A 27,812-nucleotide genomic window follows, 5' to 3' on the forward strand; every position below is an offset into this window, starting at 1 on the left:
GCTTAGAAATTCTTAGAAATTACATTTTTAAATAAAGGAAGTTGTCCCCTCCAAAATGATAACCAATAGATGAATTGTTTGCTTTCTAGTTGGCTATGATGAGTAAATATATAATGATCTGTGAGAAAATGTTTTTGGTGTTCTAAATGATTGGTATATTTAAAGATACTTTGCTTTCTCTACATTCTCTGAGCATAGAGGGTAAAAAATATCAAATATAGGGACAGTATTCATAATATATAAAATATTAAATTATAGTGCAAAAAATAAGAATTTATTATACTTCAGACTGACTATGATTTTGAATTATTTATAAGGGAAGAATTTTTCAATGAATGTACCCCAGAATCTTTAGGATCAATTTGATAGGGAGGCTTAATATGTTTGGATATTTTCAGAATTCCAGATTCTCAAGTACTGCTATAGTATATAATTTCTCCCATGAAATGTAATATATACCTAGAAACCACACAGAAATTGTAAATATAGGATTAAAGATGCGTATGGAGATACCGTCTAGCTGCACCATCACTTGCTTAGATCTCTTCACTTTCTATACACTATCAATAACACCCAGCCCTTGGTGTTCTTTCCAGAATGTGTGTATGTGTGTGTATGCATACACCATACATACACCAAAAACAACATTTTACCAGTCCAAAAGCTTTACTACTTATGCACAAACTAAAGAAAAATCAGCTTAGAAATACAAATGCCGGGCTTCAAATACGTTCACATACTAACTGATTTATTCATCTAGACACACTAGTCTTACAGCATGATTTAAACAGCTGCCTCAGTAAATTACACATGACCACTCTAATCTGTGAAACACGAAATGTTAAACTGAGTGAAAGGTGTCTATTTAAAACTACTGGAAAACTAATTATTAAGGTACATCATAAACCCATTTGTATGGATGATCTGGCCTCGGCCTTTCTTTTGGATCTCATTTCATATTACTCTTCGTCCTAGCTGGTGATCTCCAGCCACTGGCCTTCTTTCTCTCCTGGAACATGCCAAGTCTATTCCCACCTGAGGACCTTAGGACTTGCTGTTTCTTCTGCCTAAAAGCCTCTTTGTTACTCTGAACTTCCACATTACTGGCTCCTCACTTCAGCTCAGATGTCACCTCCTCAAAAGTGACCCAACTACCCTGTATCTAATGTAGCTCCCTAGGCGACCACTCTGCATCTACATCTATATTTATCTACATCTGTATGTCTATGTATATCTACATCTATCTATATCTATTTCAACTTGCTTATTACTATCTGAAATTTTTATCGGTTTGTTCTCCCACTTGCTCGTCCACCCTCTGTCTCTCTCTGTCGCACACACAGATCCTAATGAGCAGGTCAGTTTTGTTCATCAGCATCTACATCAGTGCTTGATACATGTAGTGGGCATTCTATAAATATTTATTGAGTGACTCAGTATATTTTATTACTAATTATAAGAACTATTAGGTTAGCCCTGGCTGGGGGCTCAGTTGTTTGGAATGTCGTTCTGTGTACCAAAAATTGTTCAGTTCCTGTCGGGGCACGTGCATGAATTGCTGGTTTAATCCCCGACTGGGTGCCCAGGGGAGGCTTGATTTTCCCTCTCATATCGATGTTCCTCTCTCTCTCTTTCTAAAATCAATGGGCATATCCTCAGATGAGGATGAAAAAAATAACTACTAGGTTAAAATTTTAATTCTAAGAGTTATATATGTTAATTGTAAAAAAAAAACAAATCAAGCAAATTCATAAATATATGAAATACACTGTGAAAGTCTTTTTTCTCCCTTCCACCTCACTAACTCCATGAGTAACAGAAATAATATTATTTTGTATATTTTAATATTTTTTTCTGTGCAAATACAAATAGATACCTGTATATATGTATACACATGTGTGTGTTATATATGTTTGTACTATGGTATACAAGGTTAATATATTTTTTCTTATTTTTCACTCAATAAAGGGTAGGCAAAAGTAGGTTGATAATAATAATACAATAATAAATAAATAATAATACAAGAATTAACTCTTGTGTTTCACATACTCACAACTGTAAACCTACTTGTGCCTACCTCTGTGTATCAGTAATATTTTTTTATGTCAAAACAGGCAGATTTAATGCATTCTTTGAAAATAGCTGTACAGTTTTCCCTACTATCAACATACAAGTTTGATCCATGATAGCATGTATCAGAACCTCTTTCCTTTTTAAGGATGGATAATATTCTGCTGTGTGTATGTGCTGTATTTCATTAATTCCTTCATCCACTGACGACACTTGGGTAGCCTGCACCTTTTGGCTATTGTAATAATGCCGTTGTGAACATGGCTATAAATATCTCTTTGAGATATTATATACCTGAAATTGGGATTTCTGTAACATATAATTTTAATTTTTGGAGGAACTGCAGAACTGTTCCATAGCCCCTGCACCATCTTACATTCCTGCCAACAGCGCACAAGGGTTCCAGCTTCTCCACATCTCCACTGTCTGTTTGATAGTAGCCATCATCCTAATGAGTGTGAGGCAGTCTCTCAGTGTACCAGCCTCCTCATTCTACAGAGTAAGAAACTAAGGAGAAATTATTTGTTCACTTGCAGAAAGCAGACCAATTTGCTAAATGCCTGTTCACTCACTATCCAGTTCACCAAAGGGCCAGTTTGTTGAATGACAGGTTTCACTGACTTGATTTACACAAACTTAGCCAGGTTTTACTGATTGACATTCACCAGATTGCTTCACCAAAATCGTTTTTAAAAATATTGTCTTTATTACCTAGTTATAAATACATAGAAAATTATGTTGCTTAGACTGGTTTCAACACATTTTAAAATTATCTTTAAGGTTTTATTTTGTGTTCATGTTAAGGCAGCTGTTTCATCCAGCTGTGGGATTTGTCAGCCCATCTTTATAGAATGTCAGTTTCATATTTTAGGCACTAATCACTTCTCAACTTATTAAAACACATAAAAATAGTAATCTAATTGAGCTGGTTAGCAAATCGTTATCTTTAGGGAAGTATAAAAGACAGTGGGATAGATTTAAAATGTACTGAAAGACATAACTGTACTCTGGGCATTCAAAATCGATACAACATTTGTAAGTCAATATGTATAAGAAATTCTTGTTCCACAAAATCCTATTCTCAAGTAAAGAAAAGTCACCAAATGCAGTGAAATTTGGTTATGGCAAAAGAACTGCATCCAAATGGCTGAAAACTAAACTGAAACAAAATAAACACTTCAGTGAGCTAATGAAGCATTACAGACATCTTCAAAGTTATCCTATCTAAAAGAATTTCTATCCTATCGAAAACAAATTACTATACTTTGTGAAGGAGTTCCAGCCAAGATGGAGGCATAGGTAGAAATACTTCACTTCCTGACACAACCAAAAGAAGGATAACAACAAATTTAAAAACAGTAAACAACCAGAGCTGCCAGAAAATCAAACTGCACAAAACTCCAACAACCAAGGAGTTTAAGAAACATTCATCCATACTGGTAGGAGGGGCAGAGACGGGCAGCTGGAGCAGAGGACCCCTGGCAAGGCAACAGATGGTGTGGGTGAGGCGGGGTTGGCTGACTGGGGAACTAAAGACTCAAAACCTCTAGCTGTAAAATATTATGGGGGTTGCGAAGGCGGGAGAAACTCCCAGTCTCACAGGAGAATTCATTGGAAAGTGGGGCTACAGTGGAGTGAGTAGCATTGTTCCCTCTGTGACCCCTCCCCCACAGACAGCGCCACAACACAGCAAAGAGAGTTGTACCACCCTGGCTCTGCCCCTTACAACATAACAGGTGCACCAAGACAAAGAAATATGACCCAAATGAAAGAAGAGATCAAAGCTCCAGAAAAAGAGCTAGGCCAACAAGGAGATATACAAACTATCTGGTGCACAGTTCAAAACACTGGTAATCAGGACGCTCACAGACTTGATTGAGTATGGTCACAAAATGAAGGAAGAAATGAAGGCTATATAAAATGAAATAAAGGAAAATATGCAGGGAGCCAACAGTAAAGGGAAGGAAACTGGAATTCAAATCAATGATTTGGAACAAAAGGAAGAAATAAACATCCAACCAGGACAGAATGAAGAAACAAGAATTCAAAAAAAATAAGGAGAGGCTTAGGAACTTCCAGGACAACTTAAATGTCCCGACATCCGAATCATAGGGGTGACAGAAGGAGAAGAGGAAGAGCAACAAATTGAAAACTTATTTGGACAAATAATGGAGAACTTCCCCAATCTGGCAAAGGAAATAGACTTCCAGGAAGTCCAAGAAGCTCAGAGAGTCCCAAAGAAGTTGAACTCAAGGAGGAACACATCAAGGCACATCATAATTATATTACCTAAGATTAAAAATAAGGAGATAACCTTAGAAGCAGCAAGAGAAAAGGAGACAGTTACCTACAAAGAAGTTCCCATAAGACTGTCAGCTGATTTATCAAAAGAGACCTTGCAGGCAAAGTGGGGCTGGAAAGAAGTATTCCAAGTCATGAAAGACAAGGACCTACATCCCAGATTGCTCTATCCAGCAAAGCTTTCATTTAGAATGGAAGGGCAGATAAAGTGCTTCCCAGATAAGGTAAAGTTAAAGGAATTCATCATTACCAAGCCCTTATTATATGAAATGTTAAAGGGACTTATCTAAGAAATAGAAGAAGATAAAAAACTATGAACAGTAAAATGACAACAAACTCACAACTATCAACAACTGAACCTAAAATAAAAATAAAAAGCTAAGTAAACAACGAGAACAGGAACAGAATCACAGAAATGGAGATCACATGGAGGCGTATCTGTGGAGAGGGAAAGGGAGCAATTTGGGGGGAGTACAGGGAATAAGGAGCATAACTGGTGGGCATGAAATAGACAGGGTGAGATTAAGAATAGTATAGGAAATAGACAAGCCAAAGAATTTATGTGTACAACCCATGGACCTGAAGTAAAGGGAGTGGGGAATGCTGGAGGGTAGGGAGGTACAGGGTGGAGGGGGGATAAAGAGAAGAAAAAAATGGGACAACTGTAATAGCATAATCAATAAAATATGCTTAAAAATTAAAAATTACTATAATTTGTAGCTAATTAAATAATTTTTTTTTGTAAATCAGTAAAAGTAAATTCAGCAAATTGGCTATTTGGGGACTTGCTCAAATTGTGTATATGAAAGTTGACCAAAAGTCCTCATCTGCACATGGAAAAACAACACTAAATAAGTGGCAGAACCCACACTGAACCTAAATTTTCTTATCAGTATTTGATCGGTATTTTTCCTGCTACCTCACACTTTCTAAATTGGACACATGGGTGCGTATGCAGTGCAATTAGAATGCATGCAATAAAGTTTACATTATATGAAAGCTTATTCCCCTCTCCTGAAAGACATATGCTACACTAATTAGGTCACTTCAGGGGAGAAGATATCAGAATACTAGCTGAGGGGGGTTGGTTAAATTGCAAAGTTCTATGTGTGCCAGAGTAGACAGGTTTAAAAGCTTCTTTTATTCTAAACCTGTTATTTCTTCTACTTAGAAAGTTGAAACTGAGATGAATTGTGGGAGTTGGGATGACACACAAGGCTAACTCAGGCCGCTTCTGTCTCAGTTTCTCCCCTTGGGTCCACCAGTGTGGACAATGCATGCATTAGGGATCTTTATCCAGAGTACATGTATTCTCTCTGGAGTTGTTGAAGTGACAGTTGCTCACCAGGACTAGGTGTGGGCTCCACATTCTAGACATTATCGTGTGGTTGAGGTAAATTCTTTCTGGTTAAGAGAGGATTGAACATCTAATTGATCCTGTGTAGTATATTTTTATTTATTTTTATTTTTTTAAAGATTTTATTTACTTATTTCTAGTATATTTAAAAAAATTTTTTTAAAGAATCACTACATTTTATCTTATGTCTATAAAAGAAGAACGTCTTTGGACCACCATTGATTATATATATCAGTTAAGAGTCAGTATGGTGTAATATTTTTACTGTAGTGGAAAGACTTTGTGTTTTAAACTGAAATTAAAAAAAAATATTTTATTTACTTATTTTTAGAGAGAAGGGAAAGGAGGGAGAGAGGGAAACATCGATGTGTGGTTGCCTCTCACACACTCCCAGCTGAGGAGGACCTGGCCTGCAACCCAGGCATGTGCCCTGACTGGGAATCGAACCAGTGACCCTTTGGTCCACAGACCAGCATTCAATCCACTGAACCACACCAGCCAGGGATTAAACTGAATTTTATACATTAAAAAATAAGATGAATTAATGAATGGCCAGTTGGATGGAAGACTGACAAATATTTGATAGGAAAGGGATAGTAAAATGTTAATGGTAGAATCTGGGTAGTGAATATACGGGAATTTACTTTAAAATTCTTTCAACTTTTTTATGTTTGAAAGTTTCCATAATAAATATTTGGACCCAGCTCTACTATTTAGTAGCATTGTGATCTTAGGAAAAGTTCATAAGTTCTCTATAGTAAAATTCAAATAACCTTCTTTGCTTATCTTAATTGTTATAAGGATAAAATAATAAAATATACAGGGAAGGAATTTTAAAACTATACTGTTCAATAGAAGTGATGAAATAGTGCTATTGTTTCCCCTTTTGGTGATTTCAGTACCTATTCTTAGTTCAGATCAGTTTGAAGAAAGGAACGGAATGTTCTACTTGGCTTTCTTAACGACAAAAAACTCCCACGCAGCCTTCAGCTCTCTTGCCAGGGGACAGGTGGGTCTCAGTTCTCTCTGAAGACCATTGTCTTTATGTTTATAAGGAAGAAAAAAAGCTTAAAAATAAGCACGTATATCAAGTTATTTCTTTTTCAGGAAGCAGTAGGGGACACATTAGAAGAACTGTGGATCTCCTACAATTTTATTGAGAAGTTGAAAGGCATCCATGTAATGAAGAAACTGAAGATTCTGTACATGTCCAATAACCTGGTGAAAGACTGGGGTAAGCGGAGGCTGGCTCTTTGCTGACCTCTCCCTGCTATTTGTAGAAAATAGCCCAGCGGGGCACAAGATGCAAAATCAAGACATTTATTTCTAAGCACAGAGGGAAGTACTCATACCTGTGGGAGTTCCTGTATTTCAGCTAAATGCTTGACATTTACATTTAAGTATTTATGTAGAATGATTTTAATTGAGTAGATCGTGGTCCTATTAATTATGAAAAGATTAATTGTCGCCCTGGCTGGAGTAGCTCAGTGGATTGAGCTCGGGCTGGGAACCAAAGTGTCCCAGGTTCGATTCTCAGCCAGGGTACATTCCTGGGTTGCAGACCATAACCCCCAGCAACCGCACATTGATGTTTCTCTCTCTCTCTCTCTCTCTCTCTCTCTCTCTCTCTCTCTCTCTACCTCCCTCCCTTCCCTCTCTAAAATAAATAAATAAAATATTTTTTAAAAAAATAAAGTGCATTGTTCTGTACCTTACTTAAAAAAAAAAAAGAAAAGATTAATTGTCCAAAGGCTGGAAAAAGTCAGTTTAAATTTAATAATTCTTGTGTGGAAGACTTATTTGACATTTATATTGCTTTGCTTTTTCATTGTACTTTATTCACTCAGCATTTACTAAAGCCTTTTACTGTGCCTATAACTACATACCAGATTCTTGATATACACAGTTGAGTAGGACACTATGCCTGCCCTCAAGGGATTCACAGCATAGTGGGAGAGGTTGGTTTATAAGCTAATAATTGTAAAAATGTGTGATAAATTCTGCAGTGGAGGCTCCAATGAGTTGCTTTAAGAATTCGAAGATGAGGGAGGGAATGGGTGGAGACAGGTTAGCTTAGCCTCTGCTGATACAGCACAGAGCACAGGGAAGACCTGTCCCTGGGGAACGGTTTGTTGTTCTTTTTGATTGTAAATCTCACTTCCTCCTCTCACCTTATCTAAGGATAAAGGGAGCACAAAGGTGGAAGAGGAATGTCTTCTTGTTCCCTTCCTTTCTGTCATGTTTTCAGAGAATCACTCCATGTGGTGTAACTTCCCTTACTTCCTTCCAAAACTTAAACAAATTGTTCTGAATAGTTGCAAACAGTAATATTGGAATTCAACCCCCCAAATTGTAACAGTAAAATCTGCCATTTTAAAAATGATTTTATTTATTTATTTTTAGAGAGAGGGGAAGGGAGGAGAAAGAAAGGGAGAGAAACACTGATCAGCTGCCACTCATAGACGCGCTGATCGGGGACTGAACCTGCAACCCAGGCATGTGCCCTGACCAGGAATCAAACCTGCCACCTCTCGCTCTTCAGGACAATGCCCAACCAACTGAGCCACACTGATCAGGGCAAAAACCTCTGATTTAATGTGGAATGTGTTCTTTATACCTGTAGCTGAATTTGTGAAGCTGGCAGATCTGCCGTGCCTGGAAGACCTGGTGTTTGTAGGCAATCCCCTGGAAGAAAAACACTCTGCCGAGGGGAACTGGATTGAAGAGGCAACCAAGAGAGTGCCAAAACTGAAAAAGCTGGATGGTGAGCGACTCCGGGCCAGCCTGGAAATGTTTTCTGGGTGTGAGAGTTGAATTTGTGACATGAAATCATGAAAAGGAAACTGAAGAAAATGATAGGTTATCTCTAATCTCTAAACAGGAAATTTCATGGTCCAGGTTTGGGCCCAAGTGAGAAGAAAAACTTTAAGGCTATTTAGACTGGTATAAGATCATTCCTAGACCAAAAGCTTATAGGGAAGTTGGGCTTATTCTCTAGTCACAGGCATTATTCTGCAGAATAATTAGACATAAATGCTAAGTAGTTGCTTTTTCACAATTGGATCAAAATTGTAGTGTTCTCTAATGCCCACCCCTACATGCGTGCGCACGCACACACACACACACACATGCACACACACACACTCATACACTCATTATGGTTTCTCAGTGTCTAGGATAGGTGTCTCTGTCAGGAGATATCCCTGACTGACTGGGTGCAAGTCCCAGTTCTACCACTTAATACCTTTTTTGTCACTGTGGTAGTTCATTCATTTCACCAAACCTTTTCTTTTATAATCTAAAAACTGGAAATGATAATATTCACTGATCTCTCTGGGTCTTACCTATTCCCAGGGGTGCTACCAGGAAACCATGCCAGGATTCCAACTGTTCGAGAAGCCACATCCTTCCCTTTTTTCTGCAAGCCCAGGGAAATATCTTTCTAGTCTGAGGAGAAGCACTATCCCGCTCTTTCTTTTCTACATTATTCTGCATCTTTTCACAAATCTTGTTCTCAGTCATCTTAGGCTTTTCAAAGACAAAGAAGCCCGTAAGTGCAACAGTCTGTTTCCGCCTTCCGCACCGCTCCTGAAGCGGTGAGGCACACAGCCGACTAGCCTGCCTGACTGAATAGGGGTGGGGGGGTGTAGAAGGAACAAGCACGTTATCCGGCTTCTTCATCATTGTCATGTACCAAATGTATATTTTCCTTATTGTCTTCATCACCATCCTCATACCGATACTCATAATCCAAAACCAAAGGACCTAGCTGACTGTGGTTGAGGCGCCCTTGTTCCTGAACCCTTTAATCCCCTCCTCGTCACCCCTGCTACCCTGCTGATTTATCCTTCTCACCCTTTCTCTCTTCATCTCTCCCTTCCTACCTGTATATAAAGTTCAGTACTCAACCCTTTTATCCACCTCAGCTTACTATGGTGGTTGCTCTTAAGTGGTGCTGCATTCCTGTGGGGGATATTTCAGAATCCCTGGGGAGACAGTAAAGGAGAACTATATAGTTTCAAAAAGTTTTACAGGTGATTCTTATATGCCTCCCTGGAAGAGATATACTCATCCGGCCCTGGCCCGTGTGGCTCAGTTGGAAGGGCATCATCCTGGAAACCAAAAGGTCACAGGTTCAATTCCTGGTCAGGGCACATGCCTGGGTTGCAGGTTTAGTCCCTGGTTGGGGCACCTATGAAAGGCAGTGAATCGATGTTTCTGTCCCTCTCTTTCTTCCTCCCTTCCCCTCTCTCTAAAACCAATCAGCATGTCCTTAGATAAGGATTAAAAAAGAGAGAGATGTGTTTATCTGTCATCCAGTTGAGAATTATTGACATAAAAGGCTCTTTAAAAAAATTATTGAGGACTTCAGGCCAAGATGGAGGTGTAGGTAGATATACCATGCTCCTCGCACAACCAAAAGAAGGACAACAACAATTTAAAAACAAAAAACAACCAGAACCAACAGAAAATTGAACTGTATGGAGATCCAACAACCAAGGAGTTAAAGAAGAAACATTCATCCAGACTGGTAGGAGGGGTGGAGTTGGGCAGCTGGGTAGACAGGACTTGCAGCAAAGTGGCGGTGGAGAATCAGGGTGGGCAAGGCGGTAGCTGGTGGACCCAGTGAGGTGGCAGCTGGTGGAGCTGGCAGTCCCACATTCACCTGCAGATAAACCGAGAGGAACACCTGGGGAGCGAGATAGACCTTGCAACCTGGGGTCTCAGCTCGGGGAAATAAAACCTCAAACCACAGATTAAAAACACCTGTGGGGGTTGAGGTGCCAGGAGAAACTCCCAGCCTCATGGGAGAGTTCGTTGGAGAGACCCACGGGGTCCTAGAATGTACACAAACCCATCCGCCCAGGGAATCAGCACCAGAGGGGCACAATTTGCATGTGGGAAGTGGGGGAAGTGACTGAAATCCAGCAGAGAACAGAGCAATTGCCGCTGTTCCCTCTCAACCCCTCCCCTATGTACAGCGTCACAAACCAGCGACACTAAAGGCTCCACCCCTCATATGTAGCAGGCGCGCCAAGACAAAAAATGGCTCAAATGAAAGAATAGATCAAAGCTCCTGAAAAAATAGAACTAAGCAACGAAGAGATAGCCAACCTATCAGATGCACAGTTCAAAGCACTGGTGATCAGGATGCTCACAGGATTGATTGAATTTGGTCACAAATTAGATGAAAAAATGAAGGCAATGCTAAGTGAATTAAAGGAAAATGTACAGGGAACCAATAGTAATGGGAAGGAAACTGGGACTCTAATCAATGGTGTGGGCCAGAAGAAAGAAAGAAACATTCAACCAGAAAAGAATGAAAGAAACAAGAATCCAAAAAAATGAGGAGAAGCTTAGGAACCTCCAGGACATCTTTAAATGTTCCAACATCCGAATTATAGGGTGCCAGAAGGAGAAGAGGAAGAGCAACAAATTGAAAACTTATTTGAACAAGTAATGAAGGAGAACTTCCCCAATCTGGCAAAGGAAATAGACTTCCAGGAAGTCCAGGAAGCTCAGAGAGTCCCAAAGAAGTTGGACCCAAGGAGGAACACATCAAGGCACATCATAATTATATTACCTAAGATTAAAAATAAGGAGATAATCTTAGAAGCAGCAAGAGAAAGGAGACAGTTACCTACAAAGGCGTTCCCATAAGACTGTCAGCTGAGTTATCAAAAGAGACCTTATAGGCAAAGTGGGGCTGGAAAGAAGTATTTGAAGTCATGAAAGGCAAGGACCTACATCCAAGATGACTCTATCTAGCAAAGCTTTCATTTAGAATGGAAGGGCAGATAAAGTGCTTCTCAGATAAGGTCAAGTTAAAGGAGTTCATTATCACCAAGCCCTTATTATATGGAATGTTAAAGAGATTTATCTAAGAAAAAGAAGATAAAAAATATGAACAGTAAAATGACAGTAAACTCTCAGTTATTAACAACTATACCTAAAACGAAAACAAAAGCAAAAGCAAACTAAGCAAACAACTAGAAGAGGAACAGAACCACAGAAATGGAGATCACATGGGTTTAGCAACAGGGGAGTAGGAGGAGGAGAGAGGGGGAAAAGGTACAGAGAATAAGTAGCATAGATGGTAGATAGAAAATAGACAGAGGGAGGGCAAGAATAGTATGGGAAATGTAGAAGCTAAAGAACTTCTGACACATGTACATGAACTAAAGGGGGGGGATGTGGGTGGGAGGGGGTGTGCAGGGTGGAGGGTAATAAAGGGGAAATGGGACAACTGTAATATCATAATCAATAAAATATACTTTTAAAAAAGTAAAAAAAACATTGATTGATTGATTTGAGGGAGAGAGGTTCGTTGTTTCACTCATTTATGCGTACACTGGTTGATTCTTGTATGTGCCCCGACCAGGGATCGGACCCACAACCTTGACGTATTGGGACAGTGCTCTAACCAACTGAGCTATCTGGCCAAGGCTAAAAGACCCTTAAGTAGCTCTTTTCCTACACCAAAAGCTTTTAACAGCCTGATTGATATATAATTGACATACAGCTAACTACACATATTTAAAGTATAATTTGATATATTTTGACATATGTATATACCACTGAAACTGTCACCACAATTAAGATAATGAAGATATGTATGATGGTGACTGACTACAGTTAACAATACTGTAGTGTGTACTTACTTGAAAGTTGCTAAGAGCATAGATCTTAAAAGTTCTCACACATACACTAAAAGGTAACTACACGGTGGGAAGGTGGAGGAATCAAGCTTAAAAGAAAAAAGAGAAAACTAAAAAAAATAAGGTAACTACATGAGGTGATGGATGCATTAACTAATGTTACTGTAGTAATTATTTTATGAAACATATGTATATCAAATCATCATGTTTATGCCTTAAACTCATACAGTGTAATATGTCAGTCATATCTCAATAAGCTGGGGAAAAGTTAATGAACATATGCATTACCCCCAAGTTTCCTTGTGCTTCCTTGTAATCTCTCCCTCTGCTCATAACCACCATCCCTCCCAAGGCAATCACTGGTCCTGCTCTTTGTCCCTGTAGATTAGTTTGTATTCTTTAGAGTTTTATACGAATGGGATCATGAAGAACGTTCTCTTTTTTAACCCTCTGTGGATACATACATAAGGGCAACGTGACAAAGACAGTGTGTTACCTCTTGTGAGAGGTACAGGAATAATCAGGAAGAGACAACCAGGTTTCTAAGCTCTACTGGTAGTGTTCTAGTTCCTCAATTGGACGGTAGTATGCAACCATTGGTTTTGTTACTCTAAATTATTTATATTGCATTTGTGTGAATGAATATTTCACAATTTAAAAATAAAATAAAAAAGAGAGGGCAGAGACATTAGAGTCTTGGACTCAGCGTTTTTAGATTCACCTTCAGTTGGACTCTGGAAACCACTTGAAACCATTTTACTTCCTTCAGGATCACACACAGGAGGTGAGCGCCTTCCCTTAAGAACATAACAGAGCCCCTCATGTAGACCCTGACTAGACTAAGGCACATCACCATAGCCTTTTGGATCGAGTATTGCCCTCAGACTACTCTGAACAGCCCCTAAAAGAACCACCTTGGCCTGTACTTAACCAGTGGGATAGACCAGAACAGAGGTGGCCACGGCTGCTAACTTGCCTCATTTTGCTACTCTTCTGTTACTTATAAGCAAAATGTGGGATCTTAACAAGTTAAAATGAAAAAAGACAGACAATACCAAATGTCAGTGGGGTGTGGAGCAACTAGCACTCTCATACCCTGCCGGCTGGTAATGTCTCTTGCTATAACCATTTTGGAAAACTGGCATTATCTACAAAAGCTCTACATACCTGTCCCTTAGCACCCAGCAGTTTTGCTACTGGCTGTATACCACAAAGAAAAGGGTATGTATGTTTACAAAAGACATGTATGAGAATGTCCGTAACAGCACTATTTCAATAGCTATAGATTGGAAATAATCCAAATGCCCATCAACAAGAGAGTAGATACATAAATTATGAACTTCATGCAATGGAGTATTATACATCAATGAGAATGAATTAACTACACCTTCACTCAGTATAGATGCATCATACAAACATAATGTTGAGCAAAAGAAGCCAGACACAAAGTGCATGCTGTATCCTTCCAATCATATCAATTTCAAAAACATGCGAGATAACCTATGGTGTTCGACATTAGGGTGGAATATACTTTTTGTGGGGGAATAATGACTGGAAGGGGGCTGAGGAGGTTTGGGGTCTCTGATAATGTTCTCTTCCTAATCTGGATGCTGGTTACCAAGTGTGTGCTCTCTGTGTACATTTGCCAATCGGTACACTTTGTGTGTACTTTGTGTACTTTTTGTATACTTTATATGTATGTTGTACTTTGTATGCTATACTTTGTATATTTGTTATACTTTAATAAAACATTCACTCCTTCCCCCACCAACAGATGCTGTGAGGAGTATAGGAGGGAAAACACTGCTCCCTGCTATAAAAAACATAAATGTTCATTTAAGAAGGATCACAGGGAGAGAAGCATTGGAGTTAGTTACTAATTAAGGGTAGGGTTTAGATTGTAGGATAGTTGGGGAGGGCATTTCAAAATGGAGGAACTTTGTTCACCAAGGGTCCTGGGTGAGAGTGTGCAGGATGAGCGTGGGAGACAGTGAGTTGGTCAGTTTAGCCGGATCGGAGAGTGAGTAGGTAGGACTGTGCGCAGGCTTCAAATGCTGGAGCTCAGAGATGGGTGGCCCTTGGCCCCGTGAGAGCTTGCGGATAGGTTTTGTTTTCTGTACTTTGGTTCTCCTCCCCCGCACCCTGCCTATTTATTACCGATGCTTAATAGTCGTGGGAATAATACAGAAATTCAGCTGCAGAGTATTTCTTTGTATTTAACATACTAAGTTCTTAGTATATATAGGGCTTTATTTTTTGCCTGGCACGTTTAGGCATTTTTATTTGCAACTCTGCATTTGGGGAACCAAATACTCATTAGTGCTTATGTTAATCCATTTGAGAATTCTGAGAGGCTTTTTGGATAATTTGAAATGACATAGATTATTTTATGAAATTATTTTTATCATGGTACTTCACAGCATCCCCAAGCGTCTGAGGTTAACGGGAAAATGTTTTCACTTAGAATTTTAACAACCTGTTGAGAGTGACCAGAAATAATTTCTGTTTTATTCTAGGTACCCCAGTAATTAAAGAGGATGAGGAAGAAGAAAACTAACACTACATTTTCTGCTTTGTGTTAACTTATTTAAATGTTGTATAATTGTCTATTTTAAAGATTCTCTGTGGAGCGAATGTTCTTAAGATAAAACAAATCTCTAATTCCTATTTTTTTCTTAACCTATTTACTGTTTCTCCCCCCAAATGGTAACACTAACTTTATACATTGTAGTCCTCTTTTTTAAAAGTACAAATTTTCCGTTTTTGTTCAGTCTCCATCTGCTGAAATCTCTGTAGAGCGACCAATCATTTTTAAAAACAAAGAAACAAATGGGTTCTTCGTTTAATTTTTTTTTTAGGTCAGGCATTTAAATATATACAGTTGACTTTTGAATCTGTAGACCATCTTTCCTGAAGGTCCGTCTCCTTATGACTCAGAAGCACAAACGCGTCGTGCCTTCGGCTCAGAAGGTGGCGCGGGGCAGGAAGAGCTCCTCGCAGACAGCCGGCAGCAGCCGTAGAAGCGAGACTCCAAGTCATAGTGAAAAAACTGTGGTGAAAAAAGAAAAATTAGTATCTTGGAGGCCTTATAGCCCATGTTATGTTTACTTACTTATTTTTTAAAAAATACGTACATCGTCAACTGGAATTTAGGTTGTGCGTACCTTGTGGCCACTTGCGTCACTGCGCACAGCGGTCGGTCACTCTGCAGTGCAGGTCAGTGGTCAACGTGACTGTCGCCATCATTCTTTTGACCAACACTGTGGCCGTGTCCCTCGTGTGGACCTGATCTGAGGCACGCTTTGGGGTTTATAGCTCTTTGGATGTTATATGAGGAAATATATATAAGTAGTAGTTATATGTGAATTCTTAGTCTAAGTCTTGGCCATTTGTATGTGTCAAAATTCGCCCTCATAACTTTGGTTGGGTGACCGTTGTGTTGGGAAAAGTGACTGTCAATAAGAGTATAGAAGTTAAAGCCTCAATTTGGTACCTTTCAACAAATTAAATTTAGTATTTCAAAATATATTTTTAGAGAATGTCTAACAGCTCTTAAAATGAATTATGTAAGTGGTTATAGAGGGAAAAGAGATATTTCATTATGGGATCCCAGGCAAATGGCAATATTTTTGAGATTGCTTCTTCAGTGTGGCATTGTAGCTGATTCAACTCAAAATTGCAGAGCAATGGTTGGATGCAAAGCTTAGAATTTATCATATAAGAAAGAAATTCCTTATGGAAAGGACAAGACGTGGTGGTCAGTAACCAGGTGAAGGCCACAGAGCCCGTGGCCAGACCACTGATGGATCGCAGCACGGGAGCCAGAGGCCCTCCGCCAAACTGTGCCTGCAGTCCCTCAGCGGGAGACTTATCTCCATTTTCTCATTTACTTGTGTAAAAATCAGCCAAAGAGGGAGGATCCGTTTTTAAAGAGTACAGAAGTAGTCCTGGGTTTCAGAAGTTTTCAACTATTGTTTAACTAGGAATTACATGATTTTTCATAGTCACACTGATCAAAAGGGGCCACCGCTTTGACAATCAATTCTGAAAAGGAAAGATTAACCCAACACTTTTTTAGCTACCTGTTAGCTCTTCCTCACAATGTGACAGGAAGTCATCGTTCCTCTGATTGGCTTACCCACTCAAAGCCTTTGGGTACTTCTTCTGTGAACCAGAGGCAGTGAGCATTCCCCTCCGGGATTTGAAGGCACAGAAGCTGAGAGGGAAGATGGTTTTCCTGTAGTATGAATTTAATCTAATAGGCAAGCTTGAAGCCATACTGCTATATATGGGTACACTTCCTAAAAGTTACCCTGGAAGTGAAAATAATAGGGAGTGGTGACTGACTTCAAATTGAATTTTTTGTAAAATGGCTTACAATGTTTAGGTTTTTTTTTAAATTCTGCAATACAGAAACTGATTTTCTGTTTCTCCTTGTTTCTTAATGTCTTTTCATCACTGGTAGTTACGAAAGAAATGTAAGGTGCTTTTCTGTGTCCATTTCACACCAAACTCATTCAGTTCTACTCAACAAACATTTGAATGACTTCTATGCATCCTTTGCATGGAATGAAACCCAGAATCCATGCTGTTAGAAAATGGAAGGTGGGGTGTACTAAGAAGTTCAGAATGTTCTCTCAAATCATTCCTTAACTCATCCTTTACCACTGCAAATTTATCTGATATGCCTTCAATTTATGTGTCTTAGAGCTTTAGGCCACTTATGTGGATTCTCTCTGTGCTCCTAGTTTAAAGCATTATGCCATTTTAGTGGATCATTCATTTCAATTGTATTTATTCTTGTGATGATGGTAGAGCTCTGTTATCAGTCCAGTATTGTAATATTTCCACAGGAAATTTGATTTTAGTCTATCAACCAATTTAACTTTTCTATGTTCCCTGAGTCTAAGCTTATGGCTGTATTACCTAGTCAGGTATGGAAGGTTTTGTGTTCTCTGTTCACAGGAGTTTGCTCCTTTAAATCACAGTCACTGTTGCAGTATCAACATTTGGGTTCGATAATGTCGTGGGGGGCTGTCCTGTGTGTTACAGGGTGTTTAGCAGCATCTCTGATTCTACGTATAGATGCCAAGTAGAGGCTTCTTGCCGGTTGTGATAACCAAAAATGTCTTCATGCATTGCCATCTGTCTCCTGGGGCAGAGGCATTGGAACAAATTCACCCGTAGTGAAGAACCAGTGCTTTATACATACAACATTCCTTTTGTCCAGAGCACATTTCTTTTCACTCTGTAGCTAGTGCCGCCTTAGTTGTATGAGGGAAGGTGATGAGTTTAGTGATCATGTACAGAAGGAAATGGTCGCTGGTGTTTCCGTCTTTTGTAATGCTCATTTGAACAATTCTCACATCACATTAGAAACTCAGGGCTGGAAGGTTCAACTTATTTTTCTCAACAGGATCTCAACTTTTATTTCTTAGCATTTTGCTTATCTTAGAACAATGATTATTAACCTACCTCTCTCTCTTACTATCAGCGGGATCCAAGTTTAAGATAGATTTTGGGTTGTCTCTAAAGTTTAACACTTTTAAGTATATTTTAGAAAATTGATTGTCATTTTTTAAGTGTTCATTCATTGTCTAATAATGCACAGGACTTTACAGACTGTAGCAGTCATTAAATACAGGAAATACTGTACAAAATTTGGTGATCATGTATGAAAGTTAGCGGGTGTAGACACCAGTTTTGGATGCGATCAGAATGTCTGGTTACTGGATCCAGTCCACAAATAGAGGTGGTATATGTCACTTAAATGTGGTTCCTGTTTGGAAAGATACATTTTGACTTGGATAGATGCTTCTTCTGATGCCTATTTCAAGTAGAATAAGGAAGAGTAAGAAATGAATCTTAACTGTTGACTGATTTTCAGAGTTGGTGATGTGTAAGTAGAGTTGAAGGTAGTGATCTTTGTGACCTAGAATCTTCTACCTGGGTTTTCTTCCGGACTAAATGGGAAAAGGGTAGAACTAGGAAGGTTGGATTTAATCATTGACTTAAAAAAGATTGGGGGGAAGTGCCAAGCATCGATCACAAGTACTTAGTGTCTCTCTAACGGAAGTCTCTTAGTCACAAAGACTTCATATTGTAAGTAGTGGTAAAGGGAGAAAGCTAACTGCTAAATTGAAAGTTACTCTTTACCAGGATTTAATTCCTTTGGCATACATTCTCTTTATTTGGGCTGCTTAATGTGTCTGTAAATAATTAAGTACAAAACAATCTTGAGTGCGGCAGAGTGGGTCCTCTGACACAGCTGACGTGACCACATTCCTTCATCTTCACTCCAGCATGAGGCTGTTTTATTTTTTTGGAAAACCACAAAATAGGTGCAATTAAAAAAATTAAGGGTATTTTTTAAAAAATCACTGAACATTAGAAATCTCACATCTATGTCTCTATTCCTGTCATTTTATAAACTAGTGACTGCAAAGAAAGACCACTAAAAGGAAAAACCAGACTGAGTCTTACCTTTTTCTGACCTAAGGTAAATTTTCACTCGACACTTGGAGAAGTCATAACTGGATTCTAGTTAATTTCCCATATTGTGGTTAGAGAGGAACCAGCCAACCAAATTATGATCTAACAAATTTAATAAGGGGGTGGGGGAGAGTAAACTATTTTTCAACAGACTTGCACTTTAAAATTATGAACTGGATGTTGGTTGGAAGTACTCCCAAAGGGCAGACGGGTCAACGTCCTGCCCGCATGTGGATATTAGAGAGTCAAACCCGTGCTGCTCGCCTTAAGCCCACGGAGCAATAGTTGTCTGTTGGTGTAATCAGAGGCAGGATTTCCTTATTTCCCTACTCGGTGTCACCTTCCCCGTCCACCACACTGACAGTCTTCCTTGGGGGGACGTGTCAAGTAGAATTCTCCTACTCAGAAACTTTGCTATCTTCCCCACATCTAGATTTTAAACATTCATTTAGATGTTGGCTAAGTGAAGTTGTGGCGAATGTTAGGAGGGTGGGAGGTTCCTTGCTTCTGTGATCAGCAGGGTGCCTGCCTCTGAGGTGCTGGTGCCCAGAGGCATTGACCCCACGGAAAGCCTGGTGTCGGGAGCTGGGAGGGAACGGGCTCTGGCTCCCACGGTGTCAGTGGTGTCAGTCGTCATTGCGAGCGTCATTCCAGAATCTCTGGCTTCTAGAACCAACTCCATTCTGAAGAACCTTTAACATCTATTAACACCTATTAAAACTTTGGTAATAATCTTTTATATGCAGGAATTTTGTAGCATGACTTTATGACTAAACTTAATGTGTTAAATTATTTAGAAAAGTTGAGTTTCTGAACGTTATTTTGTGAGACTTGTTTTAAAATAGTAATAAATGGTGTTATTTTATAAAAAAAAATCTGTACCTTTTTTGGTTACATAACCATCAGTTTTAGTTAATTAGAACAAATATATGAACTTTGTATAATTCCAAAGAAATTAGTCCTTGGAAATCAATCCTTGGATAACGAGTTCCACAGCTGTGTGTGTGTGTGTGTTTGGGGGCATGTGGGGTGGGAATAAATGGGGAAGCAGTGAGTGGGAAGAGAGGAAATAAGGATGTCTGTGGGGGTCAGATCTGTAGAGATGTGTTGAAAGTGTGAGGGAAGAACAGATATCATATGGGAAGTGAGATGAATGTACAGAAAAAGCTGTTAGAACATAATACCACTATTAGCCTTTATAACTACATTGCTTACACCTGATGATTGTCACAATAGGTTGGCTATCATTTTAAAGCCTTGTTACTAGGGGGAAACTCCCGCTGAACACAATGTTCGTGTAATCACTTCTGGATTCACTACGACCTCAAAAGATGCACATAGTCCCTGAACCTCTGCAGCCAAATAAACATGTTTTTAGGCCATATTTCCCTTTTTTTATATCCTCTTGATATAAAATGGATGCTGTAAAATCAAAACATTAATTTTACATAGTTATTCCTGCAGCAAAACAGTTTTAGCTGAAAGGAACTTAAAAGGGGGCTGCTGGATAACCTGAAACCCACCGCAGGCTGTCCTAGCACTTTATAGTAAGTTATAGTTACGTATTTAATCTCTTAACATCTGCCTTGTAGAAACCGTGCAAAAGTTGAACATATTAAAAGTACTACAATGTAAACTTAAGAGTATACTATAAAGCTTCAAGATAAAGAAATCTTTAATACCACTATTAGCCTTTATTGAAGGCTATACAAATTGAAGTTTGATTTTTTTGGTGACATGAAGTCTGATAAAAGATATAGATCTTAATTACTCTGAACATTTTTATACATGTCAGGAAAACGAGACTTTAAAAATATTTATTCATGTATTTGATATATATGTATTTGATAACTTTGAATTTAGAACACTTAAAACAGCATGAATAAAGAGAGCTACTACTCAATGACAAAGATTTGAAATGGGGGAATGGATACTTAACTGGTTCATATTAACTTCCCCATGTGAATTTATATCTGTATCTTGTACAGGAAAAATTCTAATTTACACAGCTCTATAATTGTAGAATTTTTCTAACACACCATTTTGTAGTCTGAGAATACTTTTCAATGAAACTGATCCAGGTGTGTACAGTTGAAAAATAAAAAAAATAGCACTGTGAAGCTGAATCACCAAGAATAGCTAGTTCACATTTCTTTCCATTAACATAAAACAGGAACAATTTACGGTAAACACAAAAAACTATTCACATTATTAGTAATAACATTCATACTTTTACTGAACACTTGTGTTAGCCAGGCTCTGAACTAAAGGTCTGAACATTCAATTTCACACTTAAGTACCTCAATGAGAAGTGTCACAAGTTCATGTTTTTCACAACTGATGATGATGCCCTGATGACCGCTTGCACTGAACACCTGTGTACAAGTCTTTACCTGGCATTTTCGCTAGCATGACTCACATCAGCAGTTCAGGGTGGTTGCTTGCACAATTTTACTGTTAAAAGAATACACAGGCCTGACTCCCCCCAAGAAAACAGGACTAGGAGACACACCAATAAGACAGCACAGACACAATGAAAGAAGCTGTTGTCTAGGTCTGTGCTAAATCTCCACTTCCCAGGACTCAAAAGTGCCCCTCCAGGCCTAACTGCAGGAGGGCGGCCTCAGCTTCCTCCTCCTCTTCCTTGGCCTCCTCCTCGCGGATCTGCACCAGCAACTGGAAGAGGTTAGGAGCCGGCCCCTCTGCAGCTCCATTCAGCCACAGCTGCCTTCGGATGGCCCCGCTGTGGTTGGCTCCTGCTGTGACCTGCTCCAGGCGGGCTTGGTTCACGTTATCTTTATCTATGGCCCCCTTCTCCACCACCTTCTGCAGCAGAGGTTCCAGACGAATGACATAAGCCGATAACTTTTCTCCTGGGTTCTGGTAAGTGTTCAGAAACCTGACCTGCGCATCCCTAGAACTCTCGATGCTGCCAAACACCTGCTCAAGCGCCTTCAGGCATTCCGCGGTAGTTATTGCAGGGTTGTTAGTCTTGAGGATGCGGATGACGTCAGCTGCAGGGCCTCTAAGACTCTCCATCAACCGCCGCCTCTTCTCTACATCAGACACCTGCCACTCCTCTATGACCTCATTAGTGTGCTCTAGCCAGGGGTCAAAGGTCTCCTCCCCAGGCCCCGGGATGTCCCTCCCCGAGAACAGCGTCAGCTTCTTGTACCATATGGATTCAACCAGAGGCTGAATAACATTGTCCAAAATATAGTTCAGCATCTCTGTTGGCATATCTGGGCGTGGGGCCGGAGCGGGGTTCTGAAACCCAAGGACACGGGCCACATCTTGCACGGTCCACCCCTCTCTCGCTAGGAAGAGATGCAACCTTTCTAAAAATTCAGCATCAGAAGTCGGAGGCTTAAAGACCACTTTCCAGACCCCTCCTTTACCGGGCAACTCTCTGGGGATGGCCGCGTAATCCACAGCGCCAGTGAGCTCTAACAAGGCTGCTTTCGCATTCTCTTCCCTCCAAAACATTCTCCCAAGCACTCGATAGGGCACCTGGGGCATCGCAGCCTGGAGGGTCTCTTCGATTTCAGCCTCATCACAGTTCACTGGGATCCCCCAGACCAGCAGGGCTCTCTGGGAGTTCACATCCATTCCCCTGCACCAGTCTTCCAACAGTGTCATCGCCATTTCCCCAACTATCAAGGGCCCAATTCCACGAACACGCGAGTTACACCGTGGCTCCCAGTGCTCTGGGACTTAAGACAACAGCAGGCACTGCCCCCAAATATACCCGATGGAGGCAAGCTGCACGCAACCACAATTAACAAAGGACACCAGAGTCCCGCTGGCTGTCGTCCTTTCGCGGCGCGTTCTCAGAGCGAAGCCTCGGGAATGCTCAGTCAGTTAGTCACGCGGCCGCACCCATCTTGGGTCTCAGGTCCGGGTCCGAGGCTGCGGTTCTTCACCTGCAAGCACGGTGTTGCCTTGTGGCGCAGAAGCTTGGAGCCGCCGGTCCGGAGAGGCCGCCGGGGTGTGATCGTGGGGCGTGGCCGCCTCCTCTCAGCCTCTGAGGCGCCGGGCAGTCGCTGCTCCCGCAGTCGATCTGGCGTCTGCAGTCGCAGCCCGGCCTTCGGGTGACCAAGCAGCGGCTGCTTAGCAGATGAGGGCTGTGCAGCCCTTCCAGGGAAGAGACTGTCCTGCAGCAGCCGCAGGGTCAGCCCGCGAGTAGCTTCTTCGCGGGTGCAGGGGACCTTATAGGGGCGAGTAAGGCCAAGGACCGAAGACACAGGCGGCGGAGGTCCGTGCTGCAGCTGAAAGACCACCAGACCCACAGCCAGCCGACTAGTTACTGCGGCAGAAGAGGGAGGCCCGCCCCGCGAGTGGCTTCTGCGCGCCCCTCCCCCTGAGGCCGGGTCAGTGTCAGTGTAGCCATGGCAACGGTGGGCCAGACGACGGGAGATTCGCGCGCTCCGGCAGCCGGCGGGTTGGAGTGGTTGCCATGGTGCCAGTCAAGGGCTCCAGTTCACTGGTTTTTCTGATGGCATATTTTTTTTCATGTTTTCCAGGTTTGTTTGTTTGGTTTGTTTTTTTTTGTTTTGTTTTACAAAGCACCGTGTTTAAAACCTACTTTTGCAACAGTTTAAGATAATACTGTTGAAGGACATGGATTAGCCAAAGAACTTACATGCATGATCCATGGACATGAACAATGGTGGGGGAATTGCTGGGTGGAGGGGGGCAAAGGGGGAAAAGTCAGAACAATTGTAACAGCATAATTAATAAAATACAATTTTTAAAAAAAGACAATGCTGTTAAAAATGAGGCCGTGAAGACAGGCGGGCTCCTGTCACTGGTTCAACCTGAAACACCCTCTTCAGCCATGTAGCTCCCCTATGCCACCTGACTGCATTCTGCACCCTCCATATTTCATCCCAAAGAAACTAGAATGTTGGAAGTGTGCCCTTTACATGTTTTTGTGTGAGACAGTCCATTGTGATTGCTAAAATGTTGTAGAACAGTCCAATAATATTCAGTGAGCTTTACAGCCAGGCAGACGCTAGTGTGTTCATTTCTCCTGTCCTGGCATCATCAACAATGAATGGGCTGATGAAAAAGAATGCTTCTGGTTCAACACTGTCGAGTAACCCCCTGCAAGCAAAACAAGGCCTATTTACGTCAATCCCAGAGAGTGAAAATCTTCCCAAAATAACACAGCATTCAACTCTGAATTTTTAAGACCTTATTTAATAAAAGGTTTAAAGATACAGAAGAACATTCAAAAGTAAATAAGTTACATAGGTACATTACAATCACATCAGCAAGATTTTCTTTAGTGTATTAATTTTTTTATAAAAAGCACACAAAAAATAAAATCTCCAGTCTGGTCTATCACAACTGTACAGCAAAAGAGGTAATATTTATATATATATATGTACACTATTTTAATATGTAACAGTCTTTTTAAAAAAAGGGTGCCACAGGCAGCAAACACACAAAAGGCAGTGTCTGATCATTTTTTCAAAATAAAAGGAATATACTTATTTATATGCTATTAAAATATTTGTACAATAATTACAGACTGCCAAGGGTGTCCCTGTGCCGTTCCCTCCGACAAGGCCTTCAATGAGAGACGAATGAGGAAAAGGTGAAACAGCTGCAAATTACTAGAGGCGAATATTAACACAGCAAAATTTGTGGAGGACATACGATTGTTTTACAAAAATAGGCATACTTCCTGTAAACCTAAGGATTTAGGCTTGCCAGTCTGGTAATAAATACCATCCAAGGAAAGTGAGCCCCAGTGAAAACATATTTAAACAGCTGGGGCTGGAGTATGTGTTGTATTCCTCCTTCATCTTAACATCTGGCACATGAGAAGAAAGAGGTTAGGTGACTGAGGCAGTTAAATATAGGGGATCCCTTTAGACATAAGCAGCACACGACCTCGGTGCCAGGGGGGGAGGTGGGGTAGCAGAAGGGACGAGTGTGTACCTTAGCTTTGAGGGGGGCTGCTGAAGGCATGGAGGACAGTTCTGAAGCACTGTCTCCTCGGGTGGGTAAGAGACCTCAGAAATGGTCTGGAATACAGGCACTAGGTTCGTTTCATGCCCTTGCTGAGTGCAGATGGAGGCTGGCAGACGGTTATGTGAGATGGTGTGGGGAGGACGTTACAAAGCTGGAGGTGTTTGTCATTGGACTTCTTAAAGCTAAGAGCTCTCAGTAGAAGAAACAAAGAAAAGGAAACCAAAAGATGAGCCTAATGTGTTCACAGGGAGAAAGCACCATAAAGGATATCCTTATGCCAGCTTCTGTGGTTGCACCCACTTAATCGGCAGGCCACATGCCGTACCTGCATCTGCCCTCTAAACATTTCAACCTTCACGCTGCATTCGAGATACAAATCTGTTCTGGAGCATGAACCCTTCTAAAATACCATGTCTGGTGGGATTAATACAGAAAGGTACCATCTTGATTTTCTCCACCTACATTCACCTGGTCTGGTCTCCATGAACTTAGAAAAGGAGAATCACTCTAGATAAAGGAGGTTTCTGTTACAACATGTCCATAAAGGGGCCTGCAACTAAATACAATTTAAATAGAAAAAACCTGGGGAAACCTAAGTAGCACTTTGGGGTGAAGCTGCAAAGGCACTGATATTACACAAGTGATTTAGAGGAGAGCCTAAATTTGCTACCTTCCTGTTTCTGGGAGGTAGACCAGATTTTTGCAATCTTGGGACATGGAGCTTATAGAAGCTTATGGAGGAAATTAACTGGGAAGTTGGAAATCTGGTAGCTGTCCGGGAGTCTGGCGGGGGGGGGGGGGGATTTTGTTGCTCCCGTAGCTGGGGTCCTACAGAACCATATCAATACATACATGAATGCTGAAAAATACCTGATAGTGCATAGTTTGGAAACAAAACTCCCTCCCTACTCCCAGCCACCAACATGATGCCTTTAGGCTATCTCATAACGAGTAGCAAAAGGAATACTTTTTGGCTCCTTCCTAGCGTGTTGACCTGTTGTATACTTGCATTCACTTAGAACTTCTTTTGCACAACTGAAGTTGAGTAACAAGGTCAGAAAAATAACTCAGCCCTCCTATGGGACTGGCAAGTGAAGAGGCCTCCAGAACCTTCTAGCCCTTTCACTACAGCAATTCCATGCCAAATGCGGCTTCTTCAAGCCAGAAACAAAACCAGAATTCTGGCTTCCAACTAATCTCCTCAGGCAGTTTGAAAGTACAGCCAGAGAAGAGGTAGCAACAAGAACAGCCTTTGATCTCCCTTGCTCCCGCCAGTGTGGGGCTTTGGTGACACCTTCCACCTTTCCACCCTCTTTCAGCACTACCAGCATTCCTATTGGCAAGAGCTTCCACAGCTATGAGGTGAGGGACCTTAGGGTCTTGGGAACAGGGTGGGGGGCACTGGGGCAGATGCCAAGAAGGTGCCTTGTTTTGGGGTAAATGCACTTGGGCCTCTGGAAAGCAGGAGGCCCCTGGTCCCTGAGAGGATGTTAAAAATTAAATATTAAGAATAAATAAATAGCTCCCAAATGACACAAGTCAAGGAATGAAGGCTCCTGTCCAATCTGGGTAGGAGACCTCCCCCTCCCAGGGAAGGATCCAGACATCTCCAGCATGCAGGGCTGGGGGCTGGGCTGTGCACATCAGCCCCAGACCAGGTGGGGCGGGGTTGGGTGGCAGCTGCCAAAGGCAGGACAGAGGCTGGCAGAGAACTTGAGCCAAGGAGGGGCAGGCTGGGCCTAGGCTGGGCTCCCTCAGCAGTCTCCATGGCCCAGAGGTTATTTGGCAAAAAGGCGGGAAGCAGGAAGAACCAGGGCTTATCGGAACTTCTCCCAGCCTAGCCCTGCAGCTTCCATCCTCAGCAGTCCCCTTTCCTCCATCAGGCTGAGAGCTTGGACAGGAACACTGGCCTTTCCCCACACACAAGAGGAAAGTTTCCAGCCCCAGCAAGCTGCTAACAAGAAGTACAGGGATAGGTAGGCACCTGTCCTTCGTCTCTCCCTCCAGGCCTTCTGGTGGCTCCCCTCCCAGGGAGAAGAAAGCCTCTCAGAGGACAGGGTCACTGGAGCCACTTAGGCCTGGACATGGTTGTGCAGGGCCAGCACAGGTGCAGGCTGAGCGCCCCCTCAGAGATGGCCACCCCAGTCCCTTTCCCCAGGGCTTAGGGCAGGGCCTTCGAGGTCCTCTGGAGAGGAGGGATAATGCTGCAACGGGTGAGCTTGTGCTTGGCTCTCCATGGTGACCAAGGGGAGCAGAGAGAACAAAGAGGAAGGAAAGAGACTGTGCAGCATCAGGGAGAGGCAGCGGTGGCGGCTGGAGCCCCTCCCAGAGGGCAGCCCCAGCCGGCGGGGACGCTCACAGGTCCGGGAAAACAGGACAACTTCCGACAGACTGAATGCACAGAGAACTGGATCCTGCAGCCCTTAACACTGCTCCTGGGGCCTTTATAAATAAAAGAGCTGTTTATTTTATTGTCTTGTTTTTCTGAAAAAAGTCCACGTGATCTCTCCTCTCTCCCTCTGTAGGTTCCAGGGCACTTGCAGGCTCTCCCACAAGGTTGGTGCACGGAGCACCCGCCTCCCAGGAAGAGCGGCCAGTCCTGGGTCAGGTCTCGGGGTGGGGGGGAGCCTTGCACACGTCAGCCCCTCTCGCCAGTGCTTTCCTCCCGCAGGGCCGGCTGGTGGGGGGAGGCAGCGGCCATGGCCGCAGCAGCTGCGGCCTCCTTCTCTCTCTGCCTTAGAGCGGCAGCCTTCTTCTCCTGCTCTGCGTGGCTCTTCATATGGGCACTGCGGCTCTTCACCTTGTAAAACACTCTGCAGCCAAGCAAGAGGGGCTCAAGTAAGAGATCTGTCCCCACTCCAGTGGGTCTACCAGACAAAGTATGTGTGGGGGCAGGGGTGGAGGTGGGGGAACGGACAGGGTCCCTGGCCCTTCCTGACTTGCAGAGTGCC

At 41.8% G+C, this 27,812-nt stretch overlaps 3 protein-coding genes across 7 annotated transcripts in view; 1 reads left to right on the top strand and 2 right to left on the bottom strand.

The window, feature by feature from the left end:
* Positions 1–18,755, top strand: part of DNAL1 (dynein axonemal light chain 1) — a 36,655-nt gene extending 17,900 nt beyond the window's left edge. The window contains exons 6-8 of the mRNA XM_028506501.2: positions 6,836–6,962; positions 8,352–8,492; positions 14,904–18,755. Of these exons, the coding sequence (XP_028362302.1) occupies positions 6,836–6,962; positions 8,352–8,492; positions 14,904–14,944 (309 nt within the window). The 3' untranslated portion in view covers positions 14,945–18,755. The remainder of the gene's footprint in view (positions 1–6,835; positions 6,963–8,351; positions 8,493–14,903) is intronic.
* A 1,925-nt stretch (positions 18,756–20,680) lies between these two features.
* Positions 20,681–23,253, bottom strand: PNMA1 (PNMA family member 1). The gene has a single exon (XM_028507980.2). It carries the CDS (start codon positions 22,522–22,524, stop codon positions 21,463–21,465), a length of 1,062 nt encoding a protein of 353 aa, XP_028363781.1. The 5' UTR covers positions 22,525–23,253; the 3' UTR covers positions 20,681–21,462.
* An 810-nt stretch (positions 23,254–24,063) lies between these two features.
* The window catches only part of MIDEAS (mitotic deacetylase associated SANT domain protein), a 63,622-nt gene continuing 59,873 nt past the window's right edge, over positions 24,064–27,812 (bottom strand). For 4 of the 5 annotated variants that reach the window (XM_036011945.1, XM_036011934.1, XM_028505534.2 and 1 more), the window contains one exon: positions 24,064–27,674. In XM_036011945.1, the coding sequence (XP_035867838.1) occupies positions 27,500–27,674 (175 nt within the window). In that variant the 3' untranslated portion in view covers positions 24,064–27,499. The remainder of the gene's footprint in view (positions 27,675–27,812) is intronic. The other variant, XM_036011928.1, reaches the window with a different exon arrangement.

The sequence above is a fragment of the Phyllostomus discolor genome, chromosome 1, assembly GCF_004126475.2.
Source record: "Phyllostomus discolor isolate MPI-MPIP mPhyDis1 chromosome 1, mPhyDis1.pri.v3, whole genome shotgun sequence".
Taxonomy (NCBI): domain Eukaryota; kingdom Metazoa; phylum Chordata; class Mammalia; order Chiroptera; family Phyllostomidae; genus Phyllostomus; species Phyllostomus discolor.

Excerpts from the sequence above, each read along its gene's own strand:
- PNMA1 (XM_028507980.2), bottom strand. The coding sequence starts at position 22,524 with ATGGCGATGACACTGTTGGAAGACTGGTGCAGGGGAATGGATGTGAAC.